At 42.8% G+C, this 22,358-nt stretch overlaps 1 protein-coding gene across 1 annotated transcript in view; it reads right to left on the reverse strand.

Annotated features, from left to right (window-relative positions):
• PIEZO2 (piezo type mechanosensitive ion channel component 2) overlaps window positions 1-22,358 on the reverse strand; it is a 656,646-nt gene that overhangs the window by 78,387 nt on the left and 555,901 nt on the right. The window contains exons 22-29 of the mRNA XM_064294736.1: window positions 19,352-19,552; window positions 18,474-18,678; window positions 18,254-18,355; window positions 16,625-16,790; window positions 12,391-12,634; window positions 8,904-9,000; window positions 7,859-8,018; window positions 1,465-1,554 (exon numbers count right to left, since the gene is read on the reverse strand). Of these exons, the coding sequence (XP_064150806.1) occupies window positions 1,465-1,554; window positions 7,859-8,018; window positions 8,904-9,000; window positions 12,391-12,634; window positions 16,625-16,790; window positions 18,254-18,355; window positions 18,474-18,678; window positions 19,352-19,552 (1,265 nt within the window). The remainder of the gene's footprint in view (window positions 1-1,464; window positions 1,555-7,858; window positions 8,019-8,903; window positions 9,001-12,390; window positions 12,635-16,624; window positions 16,791-18,253; window positions 18,356-18,473; window positions 18,679-19,351; window positions 19,553-22,358) is intronic.

Consider the following 22,358-nt stretch of genomic DNA (forward strand, 5'->3'; position numbering starts at 1 on the left):
TGCCAAGAACAACATGCAGAGTTATCATAAGGTCAGCACTTCAGCCTTACACTGTTGTTACATATTTAGCTGGAATCATGGACAAAATGGTCAATTACTCAGGAACTGTGAAAGAGTTGCTTATCAGCAACAAGGATCTCCTTGCTTTTTTTTTTTTTAAAGAAATATCCATCTTAATTGGCAGTACACAGGTACTAGTCTTAATAATGTGATCAATAGTAACTGCCATGCTAAAGTTCAATATGTCCACTCACATTTCATATCCTAGCCATTCTGAACATGGCATATTTTTGAAAAATAAGTCCTTTATCTTCTCAAAACTTCAGCTAAGTGAAGCATGATAACAGGTCTCACTTGTGAAAAATTAGGAACGTGCTCTAAATGTGGGTCCACATGTCTTATTCCTCTGCAGCTCATTCAGACAGCTAGAAATACAACAGTCACCCCATTTTGCACTGGCATTGTATTCCTTTATAGGACTTACTGGTTTGATTACGAAGATAACCATGTCACTGAATAGTTCAGTGTATCCTAGCAAACATTTCTGTATGGGGAAAAGCTGGTAAATAGGGTCAGGATGGAATGAAGATGCAAATTTCAGGAGTTTGCCTGGTGGTTTGAGGGGGTGTCTCCATTTGCTCAGAGAAAGTGGCTACGTTCTGAATTCTATGAGTCCCAAACATATGAAGTGCTACTAATCCTCAGAAGGTCCATTCCCAACTGAAAATTTCATTCTGAGAAAATGCTTTTCAAAGCACTAATCAAAAAAAAGAAAAGAAAAGAAAAATGAATTCTCCTCAAATCTTCTGGGTGGAGTCAGCCCATTACTTGACCAGAATGGTGTAGGGAAAATAAGTCTTGATCTGAATATAGGGAAATACAGATCATGTTCCTAGTTCTACCTCAAGTTAGTTGCCAACTATGTCATCTAATGCCACGGGTCCTCAGTTTCTTCCCTAAGAGACTGGATTCTATTTCCTTCCAAAGCTAGGACTCTACGTTTTTTTCCCCTTAACCCACAGATGTAATGACATTTCCTCCAAGTGCTTGGCACTGGGCAAACCCCTGTCTTATTTATTAACTCATTTAATCTTTACAAAAACCCAGGAGGTAGCATTGTCAGCCCTAATTGAAAAACAGGTAACTGACATTCAGAAAATTTAATTGACTTGCTCAAAGTCCCAAAGTCAGCAATTAAGCCAGTATTTGGATGCTGGTCTTCTTCTGAGTCTGCTTACCTTTCCACCAAATTGCAGCTATCTTTCTTTTAAACTACATTCATTTTCAGGCTCACAGGTATAAACAATTGGCCTGACACAAGAGCAAATACCTGGGGAATAGTGAAAGCTGACACAAACAGATTTGTCTCGGGGTTGAGGCTCCCCAAGAGCTGAGACCAGCTAAATGTGGTCATTTGAACCAGAAAATAAAAGGAAGGAGAATGAGAGTGAAATACATTCTTACTGTCTCTTCAGCTGGTCCATGGACTTTTTCTCTTCCTCAATTCTTGCCTTTACAGCCTTTACAATTGTGGCCTGGAAAAGTTCAGCTCCTCTAAAGGAAAATTGGAAACAGAACAAATCAGCATTTTTATTGTGTTGTTCACCTTCCCTTGAAAATGATTCCTCAGGGTTAGAAAACACAGCATCTCTCTTCTGGAAGTTTACTGAAGTTTCCTGGCTGGGAGTTGGAGTCGCCACGGCCCAGTCCAGAAGCTCCTTCCTAGGGGGTGGAAAAGGCACAGACTTCCACCTGGGAGTTAGTGGGCTTCTCACAACCCTGTGAGATCAGTGAAAAGAAGGCAGGTTGTTTTCCAAGATATGAAAGGCCATGCACCTCTTCAAATTGTCCCCCAAATCTTATTCTTCAGCGAGGTGTCACTCACCTAACCTTACTGTGCTTACTACGAGGGAGGACTCTACAAGCAGGAGCGAGTTGTTTGGTTTTCCACTCACTGAGCAGGGGAGGGTGTGGAGTGGACCTGGGGCTTCCTGAAGGAAGTATGGACAGTTCCTGCTCATCAATGGGACTTCCAGTCCCTGCCTCCCTGACTTTCTTCCTCCTGCCTCCCGCTCCCTCTCTTCTTCCTCACTTTCCAAGCCAACTTGACATCCCATCAATCTCCTCAGCCCCTCTTAATTTCCTCAACTCTGTCCCATTATCATCTGGTCACATCTCCTTGGCAAGTCCCCAGACTGTGGGGACCTGATGGTGTGCCTCCCCTGTTGGAGTATGGCTGCTGTCAGCTGCTGAGAAAAACGCAAATGCAGATGGGCAGCTCGCTGTCCCCTGAACCCTCCACACCACTGGGAAATTCTCCTGCTTCTCTATAGCAGCTACTTCAAACTCCTTCCAAGTGTCTCAAATTTCAAAGTGGCTTTTCACTCCCTAACAAATGTTCCAGCTTTCAGCTTCCCAGAGATAATATGTCTTGAGGCAACAACTCCCACAACTTCCTGCTGCTGCCCCACTGACACCTTCCCTCCAGTGACAGAGTTAGGGAGTTGGGGAGGAGGTGCTGCTCTGCCCTTGCAGCCTGCTCTGGGAGCAGGGCCTGTACCCTCCCACAGCCCAAACCATGCCTTCTCTTCATTTAGTCCTCTCTTTCTGCATTTTCAACCTTGCCATTGCCACTGAATCCTCCTCATTAGCATGTAGTCATGCTCAAATCTTGCTAATCCTAGAAACGGGAAAAGAAAAGATGGCCACCCCACATTTTCTATATGTGTGGGCTTATACTGCTGCCCCCTCACAGTCCAGTTTCTGGCCATCACTGTCTCCAAGTCTCTACCTCTGCCTTCCTCTCAGCTCCCTCCTATTTGGCTTTGACATAAACCAAAAAAAAAAAAAAAAAAAACCCGTTCCCGTCGAGTGGATTCTGACTCATGTCGATCCTGTAGGACAGAATAGAACTGCCCCACAGAGTTTCCAAGGAGCACCTGGTGGATTTGAACTGCAGACCTTTTGGTTAGCAGCCGTAGCACTTAAGCACTGTGCCACCAGGGTTTCCGGCTTTGACATATGAGGTCACAAATTTCAGCGTTCAAGTTTCAGTCTTGCTTATAGAACACATCTATTGAGCTACCTCTTTGAAACAACCTTCCACAGGCCTCTAAGGCACCATGCTTTCCTATTTTCCTTTTTCACTCAGGCTTCCATGTCTCCTTTGCAACCTCCTTCTCTGTCCGTGTCTTGCATGTGAAAGTTCCCAGGCCTCTTTTCCCATTCTTCGTCTTGTCTCTGGCAACTCCAATCACTCAACTGCTTCAACTCCATCTATGTAAAATCATCCTCAAACTTATTCTTGCCTGCAGACCTGTATGCTCAACGGCCTGGTGGGCTTCCCAACTTGTTGAGTTTCACGTGCCCATGAGATCTACAAGGAGCCAGGAGCCCTGGTGGTTCAGTGGTTAATTGCTTGGCTGCTAACCGAAACGTTGCAGGTTTGAACCCACCAGCAGCTCCATTGGACAAAGATGTGGCAGTTGGCTTCCTTAAAAATTTATAGCCTTGGAAACCCCATGTGGCAGTTTTGCCCTGTCCTATAGGGCTGCTATGAGTCATAATCAACTTGATGGCAATGGATTTTTTCTAATGGGATGAGAACTACAACTTCACAGTTGTTGCCTGTCTTTTCTCCCAGGCTTCAGCTCCTTAGGGTCTCCATACCTGGGACTGGTACCACCATTTGCTTAAGCCAGAATCCTGGGCATGCTATCCTCTGCCTTTCCCTTCCCATCACCACCTTTCCTCCTTCCAATCAACTGTCCCGTTTTTCCAATTCTACATCTTAAATATCTTTCTAATTTATCCCATCTTTGTCCTAGGCACTATCTCTCTCCTGGGTCATCACAGCAGCTACCTCAATGGTCCCTCTGCAGACAATCCTGCTCACATCCAATCTCTTGGCCACAGCACAAGCACAGTGATCTTTCTACAATGCAAATGACTCCCTTGTTTGAACACATCAATTCTCCATTTAACTTAGTATCTTGTCTGTTGGATCACCTTTTTTTTTTTTAAATAATTTTTATCGTGCTTTAAGTGAAAGTTTACAAATCAAGTCAGTCTCTCACACAAAAACTTATATACACCTTGCTACACACTCCCAATTACTCTCCCCCAATGAGACAGCCCGCTCTCTCCCTCCACTCCCTCTTTTGGTGCCCATTTCGCCAGCTTCTAACCCCCTCTACCCTCTCATCTCCCCTCCAGGCAGGAGATGCTAACATAGGCTCAAGTGTCCACCTGATCCAAGAAGCTCACTCCTCACCAGCATCCCTCTCCAACCCATTGTCCAGTCCAATCCATGTCTGAAGAGTTGGCTTCGGGAATGGCTTCTGTCCTGGGCCAACAGAAGGTCAGGGGGCCATGACCACCAGGGTCCTTCTAGTCTCAGTCAGACCATTAAGTCTGGACTTTTTATGAGGATTTGGGGTCTGCATCCCACTGTTCTCCTGCTCCCTCAGGGGTTCTCTGTTGTGTTCCCTGTCAGGGCAGTCATCGGTTGTAGCCGGGCACCATCTAGCTCTTCTGGTCTCAGGATGACGTAGTCTCTGGTTCCTGTGGCCCTTTCTGTCTCTTGGGCTAGTAATTACCTTGCGTCTTTGGTGTTCATTCTCCTTTGATCCAGGTGGGTTGAGACTCATTGATGCATCTTAGATGGCTGCTTGCTAGCGTTTAAGACCCCAGATGCCACTCTTCAAAGTGGGATGCAGAATGTTTTCTTAATAGATTTTATTATGCCAATTGACCTAAGTCTAAACGTCCCCTGAAACCATAGTCCCCAAACCCCTGCCCCTGCTACATTGGCCTTCGAAGCATTCAGTTTATTCAGGAAACTTCTTTGCTTTTGGTTTAGTCCAGTTGTGCTGACATCCCCTGTATTGTGTGTTGTCTTTCCTTTCACCTAAAGTAGTTCTTATCTACTATCTAATTAGTGAATGTCCCTCTCCCACCCTGCCTCCCTCCCCCCTCTCGTAACCACAAAAGAATGTTTTCTTCTCAGTTTTAACTATTTCTCAAGTTCTTATAAAAGTGGTCTTATACAATATATGTTCTTTTGCAACTGCCTAATTTTACTCAGCATAATGCCTTCCAGGTTCCTCCATGTTATGAAATGTTTCACAGATTCATCACTGTTCTGTGTGACTATGCCATAATTTATTTATCCATTCATCCCTCGATAGGCACCTTGGCTGCTTCCATCTTTTTGCTATTGTAAACAGTGCTGCAATAAACATGGGTGTGCATATATCTCTTTGTGTAAAGACTCTTATTTCTCTAGGATATATTCCGAGGAATGGGATTGCTGGGTCATATGGTAGTTCTATTTCTAGCTTTTAAAGGAAGAGCCAAATCGATTTCCAAAGTGGGTGTACCATTTTACATTCCAACCAGCAATGTATAAGTGTTCCAATCTCTCCACAGCCTCTCCAACACTTATCACTTTGTGTTTTTTTGGATTAATGCCAGCCTTGTTGGAGTGAGATGGAATCTCATTGTAGTTTTGATTTGCATTTCTATAATGGCTAATGATTGTGAGCATTTCCACATGTATCTGTTAGCTACCTGAATGTCTTCTTTAGTGAAGTGTCTATTCATATCTTTTGCCCATTTTTTAATTGGGTTATTTGCCTTTTTGTAGTTGGGTTTTTGCAGTATCATGTAGATTTTAGAGATCAGCGGCTGATCGGAAATGTCATAGCTAAAAAGTTTTTCCCAGTCTGCAGGTAGTCTTTTTACTCTTTTGGTGAAGACTTTGGAAGAGCGTAGGTGATTGATTTTTAGGAGCTCCCAGTTATCTAGTTTTCCTTCTGCATTCTTAATAATGTTTTGTATACAGTTTATGCCATGTATTAGGGCTCCTAACGTTGTCCCTATTTTTTCTTCCATGATCTCTATCGTTTTAGATTTTGTATTTAGGTCTTTGATCCATTTTGAGTTAGTTTTTGTGCATGGAGTGAGGTTTGGGTCTTGTTTCATTTTTTTGCAGATGGATATCCAGTTATGCCAGCACCATTTGTTAAAAAGACTGTCTTTTGTTGGATCACTTTTAATGTCATAGCATGGCATATCAGGTCCCTGAGTGTCTGGCCTCTTCTGGTGACCTTGCCAGCTTGCCTCTTCCTACTGACTATCCTGACTTCAAACCTCTGTGTTCTAGCCATTCTGAGCTCCCTACCATTCCTCAGGGAGAACATAGCTTGGTAACTTCACTCATGCTGTTTGCCCTATCTCCTCCTCTGACTACATCTTATTCACCCTTCAAATTACAGCTTAGGATGGAGGCCAAGTCCACTGCAGTTGGTTGTATGTCCTTGCTATGCTCCCCTGGTTCCCTGACTGTTTCCTTCTGTCATACTAGTCACACTTACTGTAATTACTTGTCTATCTGTTTACTTTCCCACTGGTCTGGAAGCTCTAGGAGGGAAGGGGCAGTGAGGGCATGAATGAATGAGTGAATTGCATTCTTTAGCAGCTCCATGTGAGTTCAGTGCTTATGAAGGCATTTCTTTACTGGGACAAATATGAGCTGTTCTCTGAACCAAAACCATCACTCTTGCTATAACATGAAGCACATGCTTTCTAAATGCCTGTGACAGTTTTGGGGAAAAGATATCAGCTTAGTATTACGTACCGGAACTCTAAGGATCAAATGTCTTATGGAAGGTAAAAAAGATGCATTTACAAAACACCAGCTGCTATGTACAAGTGATATTATACTCAGCTCTGAAAATAAAGTCCTGAGTATTAGAAAAGCAATTATAGTGGTAAATTCAAGGGTCAATATAGTGCATAAAATCAAGTCACCACCCAGCAATAGAGGGGGGCCACAAGTCTTTGTGGATCCAATGTAGGCCCCTTTTGCATATTTGGCTCTAAGTAGCTAACAAAGGTTAGGAACTGCCCCTATATGAAAACTTTTGAAATGAACATTCTCTTCCTCCTGGCAGGAAAGAACCAGGTTCTAGGGAACTGGTGGTATACACACAAAATGAGAGGATGCTAGCAGTTTCATAGGACACAACCTGAAGTGTCTCAGCTTATTTAGCATTTTTAATGAGCTGGGATGTAGGCAAGGTCAGCCTCTCTGAAATGCGCAGAACAGAGAGCCCACACACATGGGCAATGAACTCATATCACAATAGTGTTCTCCTTAATACCCATTCCTCTTCTCAGCCTTTATTCCTAAACCCACAAGATCAGGGGAAAACTGGGAAAAGGCTGGAGTCTAAAGGAAAAGAAGATAGTAATGCCAGTTGTTCCAGTGGCCCACAGAAGAAGAAAATCAGGAGCTTAGGGGAAAAAGACTAGAAGGAAGGTAAGAGTAAGAAAATAAATAAGAAGAGTTTAAAATAAGGTTGGAACAACATGCTACTTCTTTAACTTCTCCATTTAGCTCAATACCTGGAAAATAGCAGATAATTACATTTCTTTCCATTTTCAGGAGTTCCTTCTTAAAATGGAGGTAGGGATGGGGACGGTGGACTGAACTCTGACTGACGTGGCCTATGGTACCGCTAGGACTGAAGCCAGAATGAACTCTTCCAGTGATGTGTGCTGTACAGAGAGGGCTCTAGCCCAGTGTGTCTTTGGACCTGGAAAAGTACACCTTCCAGAGTATCCCAATTCCTTGTAAACTGTGGCATGGCTCCATAGATTTTCTTGTTACTATTCTACATTAGGTTTTAAAAGCCTTACCCTAAAGCCTTCTTGGATCAGTTTTCCTGGAAGATGATTCTCAGTAACAATAAGATTAGGGTTATATGAGTAAGCTCAGATAAAAAAGTAGAGGGAAATTTACTTTCAGACAGGTTTCCTAAGAGAAACCACTTGATCCCATGGCCTGACCTACCTCGATGCCAGGATCTGCGAGGCCTTTATGTCAGCCACAACATGTAGGAAATAGTAACTCATAAACACCCTTCTTTGCAGCAGGAGGAAGGCAAAACATATGCTGTCCCAGATAATTCCTGCCTCCCCACTGGGCAGTTTACATGATGAGTCATCATCAGCTAGGGCAACAAAGTAGAAAAAACAAATTAAAACCAACATCCATTTCAACCGTTATTCTATAAAATCTATGCTACAGTCAGTCTGGGGAAATCGCATAAGCATAAGAATACAACTCTGAAGCATTTGCTTATTTATGAGTTGATTTATTATAAATAAGACTGCATACTTCAGATCCAGAATCAGTATTAATTCATAAAGTTGATCACAAGTGACATCTTGACAGTGGAGGGAACAGAAGGGCCTTTTTGCCAAGGAGGACTCTTAAGTATTTCCTCCCTCAGGGAGAGGGAAACTTTCTTTTCCCTCAACAAGAATCTTGAAGAAATGATGTCTGTACATCCCAGTACCACAGGAAATAATATTGTAGGCACACATGAAGACCATGTGTGATGTCATCCTGGGTTCTGGTACGACAGGTACGAGTGGTGGAAATGTAACTTCTGCCTCTGATCAGGTGGGAGTCTAAGTCGAGTAACCCTCATGCTCCTCCCAATTGTTTTTGTGACTTTGAAGATCCCCAAACCTCCTGAGGAGAGAAGGGTCTGGAAGTCAGAGTTGCCTGGATGACCAAAGATTCCAACTTCAGCAACTACAGAAGTTTACGTGGGCTCCTGTAACCTTCCTGCTTGTAACTCAGAAAGCTCAGGGAGTTACTGCAGCACCATACCTAATCTCCAGACCTGCCAAGTTTGGGCAATGTCTAGAAGATAACCAAAGATACCTAGAGTGCAGGTGACAGACGCACAGCCTCCGTCTAGAGACAGGATGGACCTTTGGTTTTATCTCTCTTTTTAAATGTGAATTTGTCCAATTTCTAGATTAGGGCAATAAAACTGTTCTTCCTTTCCTCCCCTTCCATGCCCAAATTTGTTTTTCATACTTACGCATTTTGTAGCCTTTGACTGTGCAGGCCAAGCTGAATGCTTGGATCAACCAGCAACTGTTGTGAACCAAGTTCTCAATGTATCCGCATGCTCCGATCTGAAAAACAGGCAGAAGACCAATACTGATACTCTGCGCCCAGGAAAAAACGTTAGTGTGTTGTGATCCCAGCATATGTAAGAATTCACAAAGCCTCAGCCCCTAAAAATTCAGTCACTGTGAGGTCACACATTATACGCCTTAAGAGCACCTCAATTTTCTGGGGGAAGTTAAACCCAATGAGTAAAGGAAGGTCCCTTGGTGTAATGCTTTCTGCATTTGGAAGCAACTTTCTTTTCAAAGTGGAAATCTTGGGCTGTCATAGGAACAAGCTAAACTTTGGGTAGTAAATGGGTGAGCACTGAACCCCAGGACTTTGATTTTGGTAGAGTTATTTTCTCATAAGTCAAAATCAAACCTATGTTGTTCACCATGAGAAAATCAAAAATATAAGCTGAATTGGAGCAAAGTATATGCTTTGAGCCTTTTTTGGACAATTCTCTGGGCAAAGGAATCACCTCTGTTAATTGGCATTTGGTTGTCTGATAACAACAAACTTCTTAGAGTTAAGTTCAAATTCTGAGGGAATGGGGTTTAAATGAAACATTAATCATTACAAGCCAGAGCACAAGGTGATGGCTAAATTGCACAATTTTCTGGGAACATGTGAGTTAGAAGAATAATTAGGATTTGCTGCTAAGCTAGTGGTAACCCAGGCATGGGTTCCCTAGCCCATGGGAACATGCTTCCTAAACTAAGATTCCCACCCTGCCCTACCATGCCTGTGTTTCTGTTCTCTGTGTTAGGAACTTTCCCCTTTTTTCTCTCTCTGGAGTCTCTTAAATATATTTTTCAAGTCTCTGATGGGTTCAAACAGTATCTCCTCTAGGAAGCCTGTTCCCAACTTATTTAGGTACAATCTTAAAAAAAAAAATTCTTAGGCACTCTTTTTTTTCTGGTTTTCCTAAAATGTTGTGATAATTAGCATTGACAGACTGTATTATAATTATTTATCACTAGGTCTATCTTCCCTTCCAGAATGTGAATTCCTGGAGGGTAGTACCCAAGTACTATTTCTCTCTAGTTCTCTTAGATATAAAACAGTTGCAAACAATATGTCTATACTATAGGTTTACAAAATGAACAAATGAATGAGTTGACTTTGTATTCAGACATTTCACAGGTGGTAAAGATCAGCCTCAGGCAGCAGGTCCCTTAACCTCAGACTGGCTTTAGAGTAAACTGGCATTCTGTTGCCCTGTCTCATACCTTCTCCAACAACTCTCAGTACTAACCTTAAAGTAAAAAATTTTGATGGGGTAAAGGTGCTTAATAAAAGTTACTTTTACTATTAACTAGAGCATTAGCATTTCAATGGGTTGGAAACATAATGAATTATTCAAATACATATTCATGGCTACACAGATTTGGCTTTCCATACCTCTAACCACATCAAAGCACGTGTCGGGGGGCGGCGGGGGTGGGGAGAATCAAATAGCTTTCACAGTTAAATTGCCTGGTGAGCTCAACCTTGAGTAGCAAGGAAGGGGAGAAGCAGGAAATGATTACATCACCGTTCCTTTAATATACTATCAATTGTAGCCTAGGTACAGGGATTAACTGTAAATTAGGAATTGACTCGACCGCACTGGGTTTCTGGGTAGAGAGGTATTGTGGGGCCCTGGCGGTGCAGTGGTGAAGCACTTGGCTGCTGCCTGAAAGGCCAGCAGTTTGAGCCCACCAGCCGCTCAGCAGAAGATGTGGTAGTCTGCTTCTGTAAAGATGTATAGCCTTGGAAATCCTACGGGGCAGTTCTACAGGGCCACTGAATTGGAATCAACTAGATGACAGTCGGTTTGAAGGTTTTGGAGAGACGTAACAAAAAAAAAAATTTATTTTTATTTTTTTTATTAACTCCTTCACCTCATGACAGTCTCCTGGAGAAATAAGTAACTTAAATGGTATTTTTGTGGCCTAAAAGACTTTATGGGACTCTGGAATTATTAGTAGGCAGCTTGAGTTATCTGCTAAGTCAAGAAACGGCTGTGCCCTGAATACAGCTATTTAATAGCAGAGCAGCCAAACACTGTGGGGAGGGAGCCCCATGTCATCTTAGACCACAAAACCAGCTGCCGTGAAGTCAGCGCTGCCTCAGGGCTGTCCCACGGGTGTGTCAGAATAGAAACGGGCTCCACGGGGTTCTCGGTGGCTAATTGTTGGAACTAGATTGTCAGGGCTTTCTTCCAAGGCACCTCTGAGTTGACTTGAACCCCCCACCTCCTGGTTAGCAGCCAAGCACTTTAACCACCTGCACCACCCAGGGACTCCTATGTAGCCTGAGCTGTGCCCTAATCTGGACGTCTGTGCTAGGAGATAACCAGGAAGTTGCCTTTCCCCCACGTCTGCCCATATCTTACAGGTCCCTTAGCCAAGAACTTCACAACCTGTCTGCCTCCCTCCCCACCCTACAGTGCTAGTGACTTTTCTTTCTTTCTTTTAATTTTATTTTTCATTTTTTGCAATGTCAAATTTGGTATTATTTCCTTTATGATATTGCTACTTCTACTATTGGAAGTTGGTTGGTTTGCACTAGTTTCTATTTTTTTAGTATTTTATTGTGTTTTAGGTGAAAGTTTACTTAGCAAATTAGGTTTCCACGTAGCAATTTTTCTACAGCTTGTTCCATGACATTGGTTACATTTTTCACAATGTGTCAACATTTTGATTATTTCCACTCTTTTGTTCTGTTCCCATTAATCTAGCTTCTTGCCCCTCCTTAGCTTCTCATCTTTGTTTTATAGTAAATGCTGACCGTTTGGTCTCATATAGTTGATTACTTAAGGGAGCCAGTATTCATGGGTGATATTGTTTATTTTACAAGCTAATCTATTGTTTGGATGAAAGGTGACCACTAGGACTGGCTTTAGTTCCAAGTTCAAAGGGTATCTTGGGGCAATAGTCTTAGGGATTCCTCTAGTCTCTATTAGTGTGCTAAGTCTGGCCTTTTTTTAGGGATTTGAGGATTTGAGTTTTGTTCTATAGTTTTATTCCTTTCTCTCTGGGATCTTCTATTTGATACTGAGTTTTGAAGAGGCTCAGTGACTCTGGTTCCACTCATAAAAGGGCCACCTCACAGCACACACCATAAATGATGACAAATTCTTCCTTAGCAGGGATTGGATTTTAATGAATAAAATACATTTTACAGTTTATTCCTATGAACGCATGGCCTCTTGTCAGGTGACCTTGAGGTGGTGGAAATGAGCAAAAAGGATTCCGTCCACTTAATGTGGCAAAACAGAGAAGAGTAAGTGGTCACTGGAGTTTGGAATCTGCAGCATCTTACTTGGGGCTTTTAGGAGAGCAGTGTGATGGGCTTTTAATAACCACTGATGGATTATTTATGCTGACATGGAAACCACAACGCATTATGGACAAGGAGCCACTTACTGACAGTATATTTTTCATCGTGATCACAAAAATGTTGTATGCAATCAGCCAGTCCCAATAGCGCAGGATGCTCTTGATGGGTTTCAGCAGCAAATCACCCCCAAAGAGCAGGAAGTAGAAACAGGCCACCAAGTAACCCATGCAGAAGATGCTGATCCTGGTAGTTCCCGTAATGAAGATGATAGTGAGGACAAACCAGAAGAGGTAGCTGAAGATAATCACTTTGGACATGTCTAAGTAAGACCTGAAAACAAAACCAAACAGTGAAAGGACGAACGACAACAACAAAGATAAAACAAGAAAGAAAATCAGGCGATTCCATTTTAACCAGGAAGAGAAGCCTGTTCCACCTGTGATTACACAGAGCGCACTTTAGAGGTCGTACTCTGAACTCCGTATGTTGCCCTGTACATAGGAGTCCTCAAATATTAAGTAATGGATGAAGAGACAAAAATGAAAACACTGTGTTTACTTACCATCATCCTGTTTTGGTCAAATTTCTCACAAACAATCATAGTACGCTTACCATTTAAGCACTCATAGTTCCTCTGTCATTCCACGCAGGTGCTATCAGCTGGCATTGAGCCAGCCCCCGACTCATGATGACTCCATGCACAACGCAGTTGGACCCTTGTGATCCATTGTTGTCGTTAGGTGCCGTCGAGTCGGTTTCAACTCATAGCGACCCTATGCACAACAGAACGAAACACTGCCCGGTCCTGAGCCATCCTTACAATCGTTGTTATGGTTGAGCTCATTGTTGCAGCCACTGTGTCAATCCACCTCGTTGGGGGGTCTTCCTCTTTTCCGCTGACTCTGTACTCTGCCAAGCATGATGTCCCTCTCTAGGGACTGATCCCTCCTGACAACACATCCAAAGTATGTAAGATGCAGTCTCGCCATCCTTGCTTCTAAGGAGCATTCTGGTGGTACTTCTAAAGACAGATTTGTTCATTCTTTTGGCAGTCCATGGTATATTCAACATTCTTCACCAACACCACAATTCAAAGGCATCAATTCTTCTTTGGTCCTCCTTATTCATTGTCCAGCTTTCACATGCATATGTGATTGAAAATACCATGGCTTGGGTCAGGCACACCTTAGTCTTCAAGGCGACATCTTTGCTTTTCAACGCTTTAAAGAGGTCCTTTGCAGCAGATTTGCCCAATGCAATGCATCTCTTGATTTCTTGACTGCTGCTTCCATGGCTGTGGATTGTGGATCCAAGTAAAATGAAATCCTTGACGATTTCAATCTTTTCTCCGTTTATCATGATGTTGCTCATTGGTCCAGTTGTGAGGATTTTTGTTTTCTTTATGTTGAGGTGTAATCCATGCTGAAGGCTGTGGTCTTTGATCTTCGTTAGTAAGTGCTTCAAGTCCTCTTCACTTTCAGCAAGCAAGGTTGTGTCATCTGCATAATACAGGTTGTTAATGAGTCTTCCTCCAATCCTGATACCCTGTTCTTCTTCACATAGTCCAGATTCTGTATTATTTGCTCAGCATACAGATTGAATAGTTATGGTGAAAGAATACAACCCTGACACACACCTTTCCTGACTTTAAATCAATCAGTATCCCCTTTTTCTGTCTGAACAACTGCCTCTTGATCTATGGAAAGGTTCCTCATGAGCACAATTAAGTGTTCTGGAATTCTCATTCTTCACAATGTTATCCATAATTTGTTACGACCCACACAGTCCAATGCCTTCGCATAGTCAATAAAACACAGGTAAACATCCTTCTGGTATTCTCTGCTTTTAGCCAGGATCCATCTGGCTTCAGCAATGATATCCCTGGTTCCACGTCCTCTTCTAAATCCGGCCTGAATTTCTGGCAGTTTCTTGTTGCTATACTGCTGCAGCCATTTTTGAATGATCTTCAGCAAAATTTTGCTTACATCTGATATTAATGATATTGTTCTATAATTTCTGCATTTGGTTGGATCACCTTTCTTGGGAATAAGCATAAATATGGATCTCTTCCAGTCAGTTGGCCAGGAAGCTGTCTTCCGGATTTCTTGGCATAGATGAGTGAGCACCTCCAGCACTGCATCGGTTTGTTGAAACATCTCAGTTGATATTCCATTAATTCCTGGAGCCTTGTTTTTCACCAATGCCTTCAGAGCAGCTTGGACTTCTTCCTTCAGTACCATCAGTTCCTGATCATATGCCACCTCTTGAAATGGATGAACATCGACTAATTCTTTTTGGTATAATGACTCTGTGTATTCCTTCCATCTTCTTTTGATGCTTCCTGCGTCCTTTAATATTTTCCCCATAGAATCCTTCACTATTGCAACTCGAGGCCTGAATTTTTTCTTCAGTTCTTTCAACTTGAGAAACACCGAGCGTGTTCTTCCCTTTTGGTTTTCCATCTCCAGCTCTTTGCACATGTCATTATAATACTTAACTTTGTCTTCTCGAGATGCCCTCTGAAAGCTTCTGTTCAGTTCTTTTACTTCATCAATTCTTCCTTTTGCTTTAGCTGCTCGACGTTCAAGAGCAAGTTTCAGAGTCTCCTCTGACATCCACCTTGGTCTTTTCTTTCTTTCCTGTCTTTTCAATGACCTCTTGTTCTGTGTACAGGTTTCTGAACGAGCACAATTTTTACTTTGTCTTCTCAAGCCACCCTTGGAAATCTTCTGTTCAGCTCTTTTACTTCATCCATTCCATTCATTTTAGCTGCTCTACATTCAAGAGCAAGTTTCAGAGTTTCTTCTGACAGCCATTTAGGTCTTTTCTTTCTTTCTTGTCTTTTTAGTGAACTTTTGCTTTGTTCATGTCTGATGTGCTTGATGTCATCCCACAACTTATCTGGTTTTCGGTTACTAGGGTTTAGTGTTCAAATATATTCTTGAGATGTCCTCCAAATTGAGGTGGGATATACACAAGGGTGTACTTTGGCTCTTGTGGGGTCGTTTTAATTTTATTCAGCTTCAACTTGAACTTGCATATGAGCAACTGATGGCCTGTTCCACAGTCAGCCCCTGACTTTGTTTTGACTGATGGTACAGAGCTTTTCCATCATCGCTTTCTGCAGACGTAGTCAATTTGATTCCTGTGTTTTCCATCTGGTGAGGCCCACATGTATAGTCACCATTTACGTTGTTGAAAAAAAGTACTTGCAATGAATAAGTCGTTGGTCTTGCAAAATTCTACCATATTTTTCAACTACAGATCCTTCTTCTTTGTTTCCAATTTTCACATTCCAAACCTTAATAATTCTAAACATTTTTACGATATTTTTCTAAAATGTATCACACCCTTCCTTGACTTAATAAATGAAGGATGATGAATAAAATGTCACTGTTACTCGGTATCCTGGGATCACTGCAGACAATGTCCATGGCCCAGTAGAGCAGTAACACAGGAACTCCCACAGAGCCTTCTGTAGTGTGTATGGTTTGAATAAAGTAGAGTCAGGCTGCTGGCATTTCCGAGTGTGAGTGGGTGTGGGTGTTTGCATGTGTGTGCATGTGAGTGAGTGTGAGTATGTGTGTGCGCACGAGCTTGGTGCGCACTTCTCATAGATTTCTTGCTTGTCGTTGTTAAGGTAGAGCTTCCACGTTTACCTAAGAGCCCTCTGAACAACTGCAACACAGGCTGCTAGGGCTCCCTCAATGCATCAAGGGTCCCTTAAGCTTCCCTTCAGGGCATGTGAACTAGTGTTTTCTGTCTTATTCTCACAAGCTTACTCGTACAATTTCTGAACCTGAAGCAGGTTAGGTACTATGCTTGAATTGTGCTACCCAAAAACAAATGTGGAAGTCCTAACCCCCATACCTGTAAATATGATCCTGTTTGGAAACAGGGGTTTTCTTTTGCCATGTTAATGAGGTAATACCAGAGTAGGGTGGGTCCTAAACCTAATCACTTCAGAGTGGTGTCTTATAAAAACACCAGAATAGACACAGAGACACACACAAGGCAAGACACCACAGACAGCTACCAGCAGGACAAAGGAATGCCAAGGATTACCGGCAGTCACCAACACTAGCAGGGGCCACAGAGGAATCCACATGGCTGAGACCCTCATTTGGACTTTTAGCCTCCAGAACTGTGAGAAAACAAACATCTGTTCCTTAAAGCCACCCCCTTGTGGTATTTTTTGCTACGACAGCATTGGGAGACTAAAACACTCAGTATAGCAGAGAGTGAACTGCAAACGGAGGTATAATCTAGGTGAAACGCACAGAGCCAGGTAGCTCTTGAGAAATGTAAAGCTACTGTTACCTGCAGTGAATGAAGTCTGGTACTGGGTTATGTTGGCTAAATGAGGCTGCATCAAGGTTCATGCAAATCTCCACATTGTCACCCGCCATGATGCGCACTGCAGCCTTATTTTCATCCTCAAAAATCTGCCTTTGTAGGGAGGCACACAGAAGCAGCATGAAGTCATCTGGCAAGTCAAGGGTAAGAGAGTTAATCACACTGGTTCTCCTCTTTGGGGTTCACCTAATGCAAGATAGTCATGACACAGTATGAGCTGTTTCCAACTCCTAAGTCAGCTGTTCCCCCAAGTTGTATCATAAAGTTCACCCTGGATTTCGATGTCAGGGCCAAGTCACTTCTTCCCTACCTGGGGAACAGAAGAGGAGCTCTCAATGGGCAAATCTCTGTATCTGGGTTTGCATGCTGATGAGTGAAAGCATTAGGTACTAATTATTAGCCGTTATGATTCTCTCATATGACAAGGTTTATCTGCATTTTTGTCCCACCGTGGTTATGAGGAGGCCACTGGAACAATTTTCCCCATCTTTTCGTTTTTTTTTACATGGACTAGACACAGATGCGTCTGTTTTTCTTAACTCTCTCCATCTCCCTTTGCATTTTTATTCGAGACTGCTCCCAGAAGCATACACCCCAGTGAAGGCTTGAGGAGGACAGTGAAGAGATGGGCCTGGTTGTGAGGGTGGAGGGGCAAAGTCCCACAGAGATGCCCTAGGGCCGATCGCTCAGAACACACCCTCGGGCTGTGCCAGGCTGGCCCCTGGTTGTGAGGGTGGAGGGGCAAAGTCCCACAGAGATGCCCTAGGGCCGATCGCTCAGAACACATCCTCGGGCTGTGCCAGGCTGGCCCCTGGTTGTGAGGGTGGAGGGGCAAAGTCCCACAGAGATGCCCTAGGGCCGACTGCTCAGAACACACCCTCGGGCTGTGCCAGGCTGGCCCCTGGTTGTGAGGGTGGAGGGGCAAAGTCCCACAGAGATGCCCTAGGGCCGACTGCTCAGAACACACCCTCGGGCTGTGCCAGGCTGGCCCCTGTAGTGCCAAGCTTTAGGTTTCATCATCACAATGTCACTGCTTAAAAACCTCGGGGCCTTGAGGCAAGACTCCTACTTTGTAGTTTTCCATGGTACTCAGCACCCTCTGTCGTCTTTGACGGGGCCATGTCAAGCCTTCAGTTCACCAGCCTTGCCTTGGAAGAGTCTGGAGCTCCAGCCCAGCTTCAGAGGTCCTGGAATTTGGGTAGCATCTTCCCAGTCACACCTTAGGTTTGGTCTGTCTGTAGCAGTATCCAGAAACAACTGGCTCACAAAATATAAGGCCCCCCGTCTAGTTTATTTTCTAAAGGCTGTGTGTGTGTGTGTGTGTGTGTGTGTGTGTGTGTATGTGATGTCGTGAAAGTGAAGAATCTGGTATTCCCAATTTCTTTTTTTTTTTTTTTTTATTAATTTTGCAAATGTAATGGGGCAAGCAGAAGGTATTAACAACTAGTGATATTAACGCACAGAGGCAAGCCTTTACATGAGTATAGGGGTCCGGTGGAAGAAGCAGGGCACTAATGCCCAACACCTGATGAATAATCAGCAACTACAAAACCAAAGACGAATATCCCCTGGCTTTGCGGCTGAAACACTTACAGACGAGAAACACAGGGTTGGGCCGCACAATGAAGTCAGGGAAGTAGAGCCATTTGATGATGTTGTTGTTAAAGCTGGCACCCTTGAACCGCCATGGGTAATCTGCAGGGAGGGAAGAATGGACAACGAATCAAAACTGTTCTCCGCTTTTCTCCCCCCCCCGTCCACATCCTAACGGCTTAATATGGGAGCAAATGGCTCTTGGGGGAGGCAGGGTCACCTCTGCAGGGAGCAGGTGGGATGCCGATACAGACGAAGTACTGGAACGTGATGATACACGCCAGAAAGCAGCAATACTTGGGCCAGATCTCGGCGATAGCTTTTCTTCTGCGCCGATACAAGACTGCAATCAGCCAGCAGGCGTGGACCATGGCGTAGAAATCCATTCGCTGACCGATCACATTAACTGACATCAGGAAACACGTCTGTGTAAGAATGAAAAGAGGCAAAGACTGGGTCCACAGGAAAGGACAGCGGTGCCATTGTGAGCCCTGTGTAGGTGGCAGAAGCCCTGCCTTTCTGAGGGTCTGTACATTTTCCCAATGCCTTGTCTCTTCTTGATGTCTTTTAACAGGAAGACCGAAATACTGTGCACATTACTTCCAAAAGAAAAACTCGCCATATCTCTGTTAACAAAAACTACTTCGAGCAGTGAAGAGAACTGCAGCTATGACCTCTTCATGAAGCATAACTGTTCCAAATTCATTCCATTAAGAGCCAGGCACTACCACAATCATTTTAGGTTAAATCAGTTCATTTTGTGAAGAGGTGACACTTTCAGAATTCACAAAACAGAAAGAAGCTTAATAATATGTTATCCTTAATAAGAAACAAGTCAACATGATAACTTTTGTCCATGAATTTCTATAGCTACGGAGACCTAGAGAAGCCAAGTTCACTGATGTGCTGTCGAGGGACATTGGGACCTGATCTGGGGAAACTTGGCCAGGTTGACCCTGCAACAGAAATACCTTCAGCCGATTCTGAGGCGACAAAGTGGTCTGCAGATGTGCAATGACGCTACAGTTGCCAAATAACCAAAATGAGTTATTTGAATTTTCCCAGAAAAGAGAAATAAAACACACCAAGAAAACTCACCTCCAAGCCAAACTTGTAGAAGAAGTAATTTATGAAATATTTGGCACAATTAATAAGGCCATCATCTAGGTGTAGTCTTGTGATGTCATGAAAGATGGTTTTAGACACAGGGGCTGTAAGGTTGTTTCGACCTCTATAGTATTCCTGATGTCGGTAAATCGTAACTTCAAAGGCCAGAATAGCTAGCATCAGGAGATTATTCTACAAACCAAGAAAACACAGTTGTGTGAAACCAAATGCTTTATGGTTTGGTAATTTTAAGCAACCCCATAAGGAATCACTGTATTTCATCTTGATGTCTAAAGGGATAATATTGTGTAACATTCCACCTCCATAAAATCCAGTATTGAGTTCAGTGTTTATTTTCCCTGTGTTATCACAAAGGTGGAGTTATCTCCACTGTGCAAATAAGGCTAATTTCCATTACAATCTAGACTCCTAGAAAAAAAGACCCCTGCTACTGATTTCCATTCCTGAAGAAGGGCATACCACATATCCAGTTACCTTACAGGGGTGGTCCCACCTTGCTTGCAAAGACATGCATGAAGTAGTACAGAGACATACTGGGAACCAGACTAGCTGGAGGAGCGATGTTAGCTAGAGGGGGAATTTTTGAACATCTCCAAAGTCTGGCTAGAAAAAGCAGTAAATTGAGAAGGATGATAATGATAAAATAATAATGATGATAACGACAACAGTAATAAAATGCTCAACATTTATTAATCTTTATTATGTGCCAGGCACTATTGTAATCACCTCTTTCAAATATCAGTTTGTTTTATCCTTATATCGTCTCTTTATGGTAGGTACTATTACAAATGCCATATGAGAAAAACCAGAAAGCCACACAGCCTAAGAAAATGGGATGCTTAGTCCACTTAACTCCAGGTGCTAAAGGTTTTAAGTGTATTGTCAACTTAAGGTTACGTGGGCTGCTCAGAATAAAATGTGAAAAATCTGAAGAATATTGCTTTCATTATGTTTGATATAAATATTTGCAATTAAAGTTCATTTCTCAAAGATATCGTTTATTGTTTCTAAACTAATATATGCTCTTTGTTGTTGTTAGGTGCCGTCGAGTCAGTTCTGACTGATAGCGACCCAATACCCAATGAAACACTCCCCTGTCCTGCGCCATCCTTAAAATCGTTGCTATGCTTGTGCCCATTGTTGCAGCCACTGTGTTAGTCCACCTCGTTGGGGGTCTTCCTCTTTTCCGCTGACCCTGTACTTTACCAAGCATGATACCCTCTCCAGGGACTGATCCTTCCTGACAACGTGTCAAAAGTATGTAAGACGCAGTCTCTCCACCCTTGCATCTAAGGAGCATTCTGGTTGTACTTCTTTCAAGACAGATTTGTTTGTTCTTTTGGTAGTCCATGGTATATTCAATATTCTTCGCCAACACCACAATTCAAAGGCATCAGTTCTTCTTCAGTCTCCCTTATTCATTGTCCAGCTTTCACATGCATGTGATGCATTTGAAAATACCATGGCTTGGGTCAGGCGCACCTTAGTCTTCAAGGTTGACACCTTTGCTCTTCAACACCTTAAAGAGGTCCTTTGCAGCAGATTTGCCCATTGCAACACATCTTTTGATTTCTTGACTGATGCTTCCATGGCTGTTGATTGCGGATCCAAGAAAAATGAAATTTTTGACAACTTCAATCTTTCCTCTGTTTATCATGATGTGGTTTATCGGTCCAGTTGTGAGAATTTTTGTTTTCTTTATGTTGAGGTGTAATCCATACTTAAGGCTGTGGTCTTTGATCTTCATTAGTACGTGCTTCAAGTCCTCTTCACTTTCAGCAAGCAAGGTTGTGTCATCTGCATTAACACAGGATATTAATGAGTCTTCCTCCAATCCAGATGCTGCATTCTTCTTCATATAGTCCAGCTTCTCAGAGTATTTGCTCAGCATACAGATAGAATAGTTATGATGAAAGGATACAACCCTGATACACACCTTTCTTGACTTTAAACCAATCAGTATCCCCTTGTTCTGTCCAAACAACTGCCTCTTGATCTATGTACAGGTTCTTGATGAGAACAATTAAGTGTTCTGGAATTCCCATTCTTCACAATGTTATCCATAATTTGTTATGACCCACACAGTCCAATGCCTTTGCATAGTCAATAAAACACAGGTAAACGTCCTTCTGGTATTCTCTGCTTCCAGCCAGGATCCATCTGACATCAGCAATGATATCCCTGGTTCCATGTGCTCTTCTGAAACTGGCCTGAATTTCTGGCAGTTTCCTGTTGCTATACTGCTGCAGCTGCTTTTGAATGATCTTCAGCAAAATTATGCTTGAGTGTGATATTAATGATATCGTTCAATAATTTCTACATTGAATTGGATCACCTTTCTTGGGAATAGGCATAAATATGGATCTCTTCCAGTCAGCTGGCCAGGAAGCTGTCTCCCATATTTCTTGGCATAGATAAGTGAGCACTTCCAGTGCTGTATCCGTTTGCTGAAACATCTCAATTGATACTCCGTCAATTCCTAGAGCCTTGTTTTTTGCCAATGCCTTCAGTCCAGCTTGGACTTCTTCTTGCAGTACCATCAGTTCCTGATCATATGCCACCTCTTGAAATGGATGAACATCGACTAAGTCTTTTTGGTATAATGACTCTGTGTATTTCTTCCATCTTCTTTTGATTCTTCCTGCATTGTTTAATATTTTCCCCATAGAATCCTTCATTATTGCAACTCGAGGCTTGAATTTTTTCTTCAGTTCCTTCAGCTTGAGAAACGCTGAGCACGTTCTTCCCTTTTGGTTTTCTATCTCCAGCTCTTTGTCCATGTCAATACAATACTTTACTTTGTCTTCTCGAGCCATCCTCTGAAATCTTCTGTTCAGTTCTTTTACTTCATCATTTCTTCCTTTTGCTTTAGCTGCTCAACATTCAAGAGAAAGTTTCAGAGTCTCTTCTGACATCCATCTTGGTCTTTTCTTTCTTTTCAATGACCTCTTACTTTCTTCATGTATAATGCCCTTGA

Source organism: Loxodonta africana, chromosome 11, assembly GCF_030014295.1.
Source record: "Loxodonta africana isolate mLoxAfr1 chromosome 11, mLoxAfr1.hap2, whole genome shotgun sequence".
Classification (NCBI taxonomy): Eukaryota; Metazoa; Chordata; class Mammalia; order Proboscidea; family Elephantidae; genus Loxodonta; species Loxodonta africana.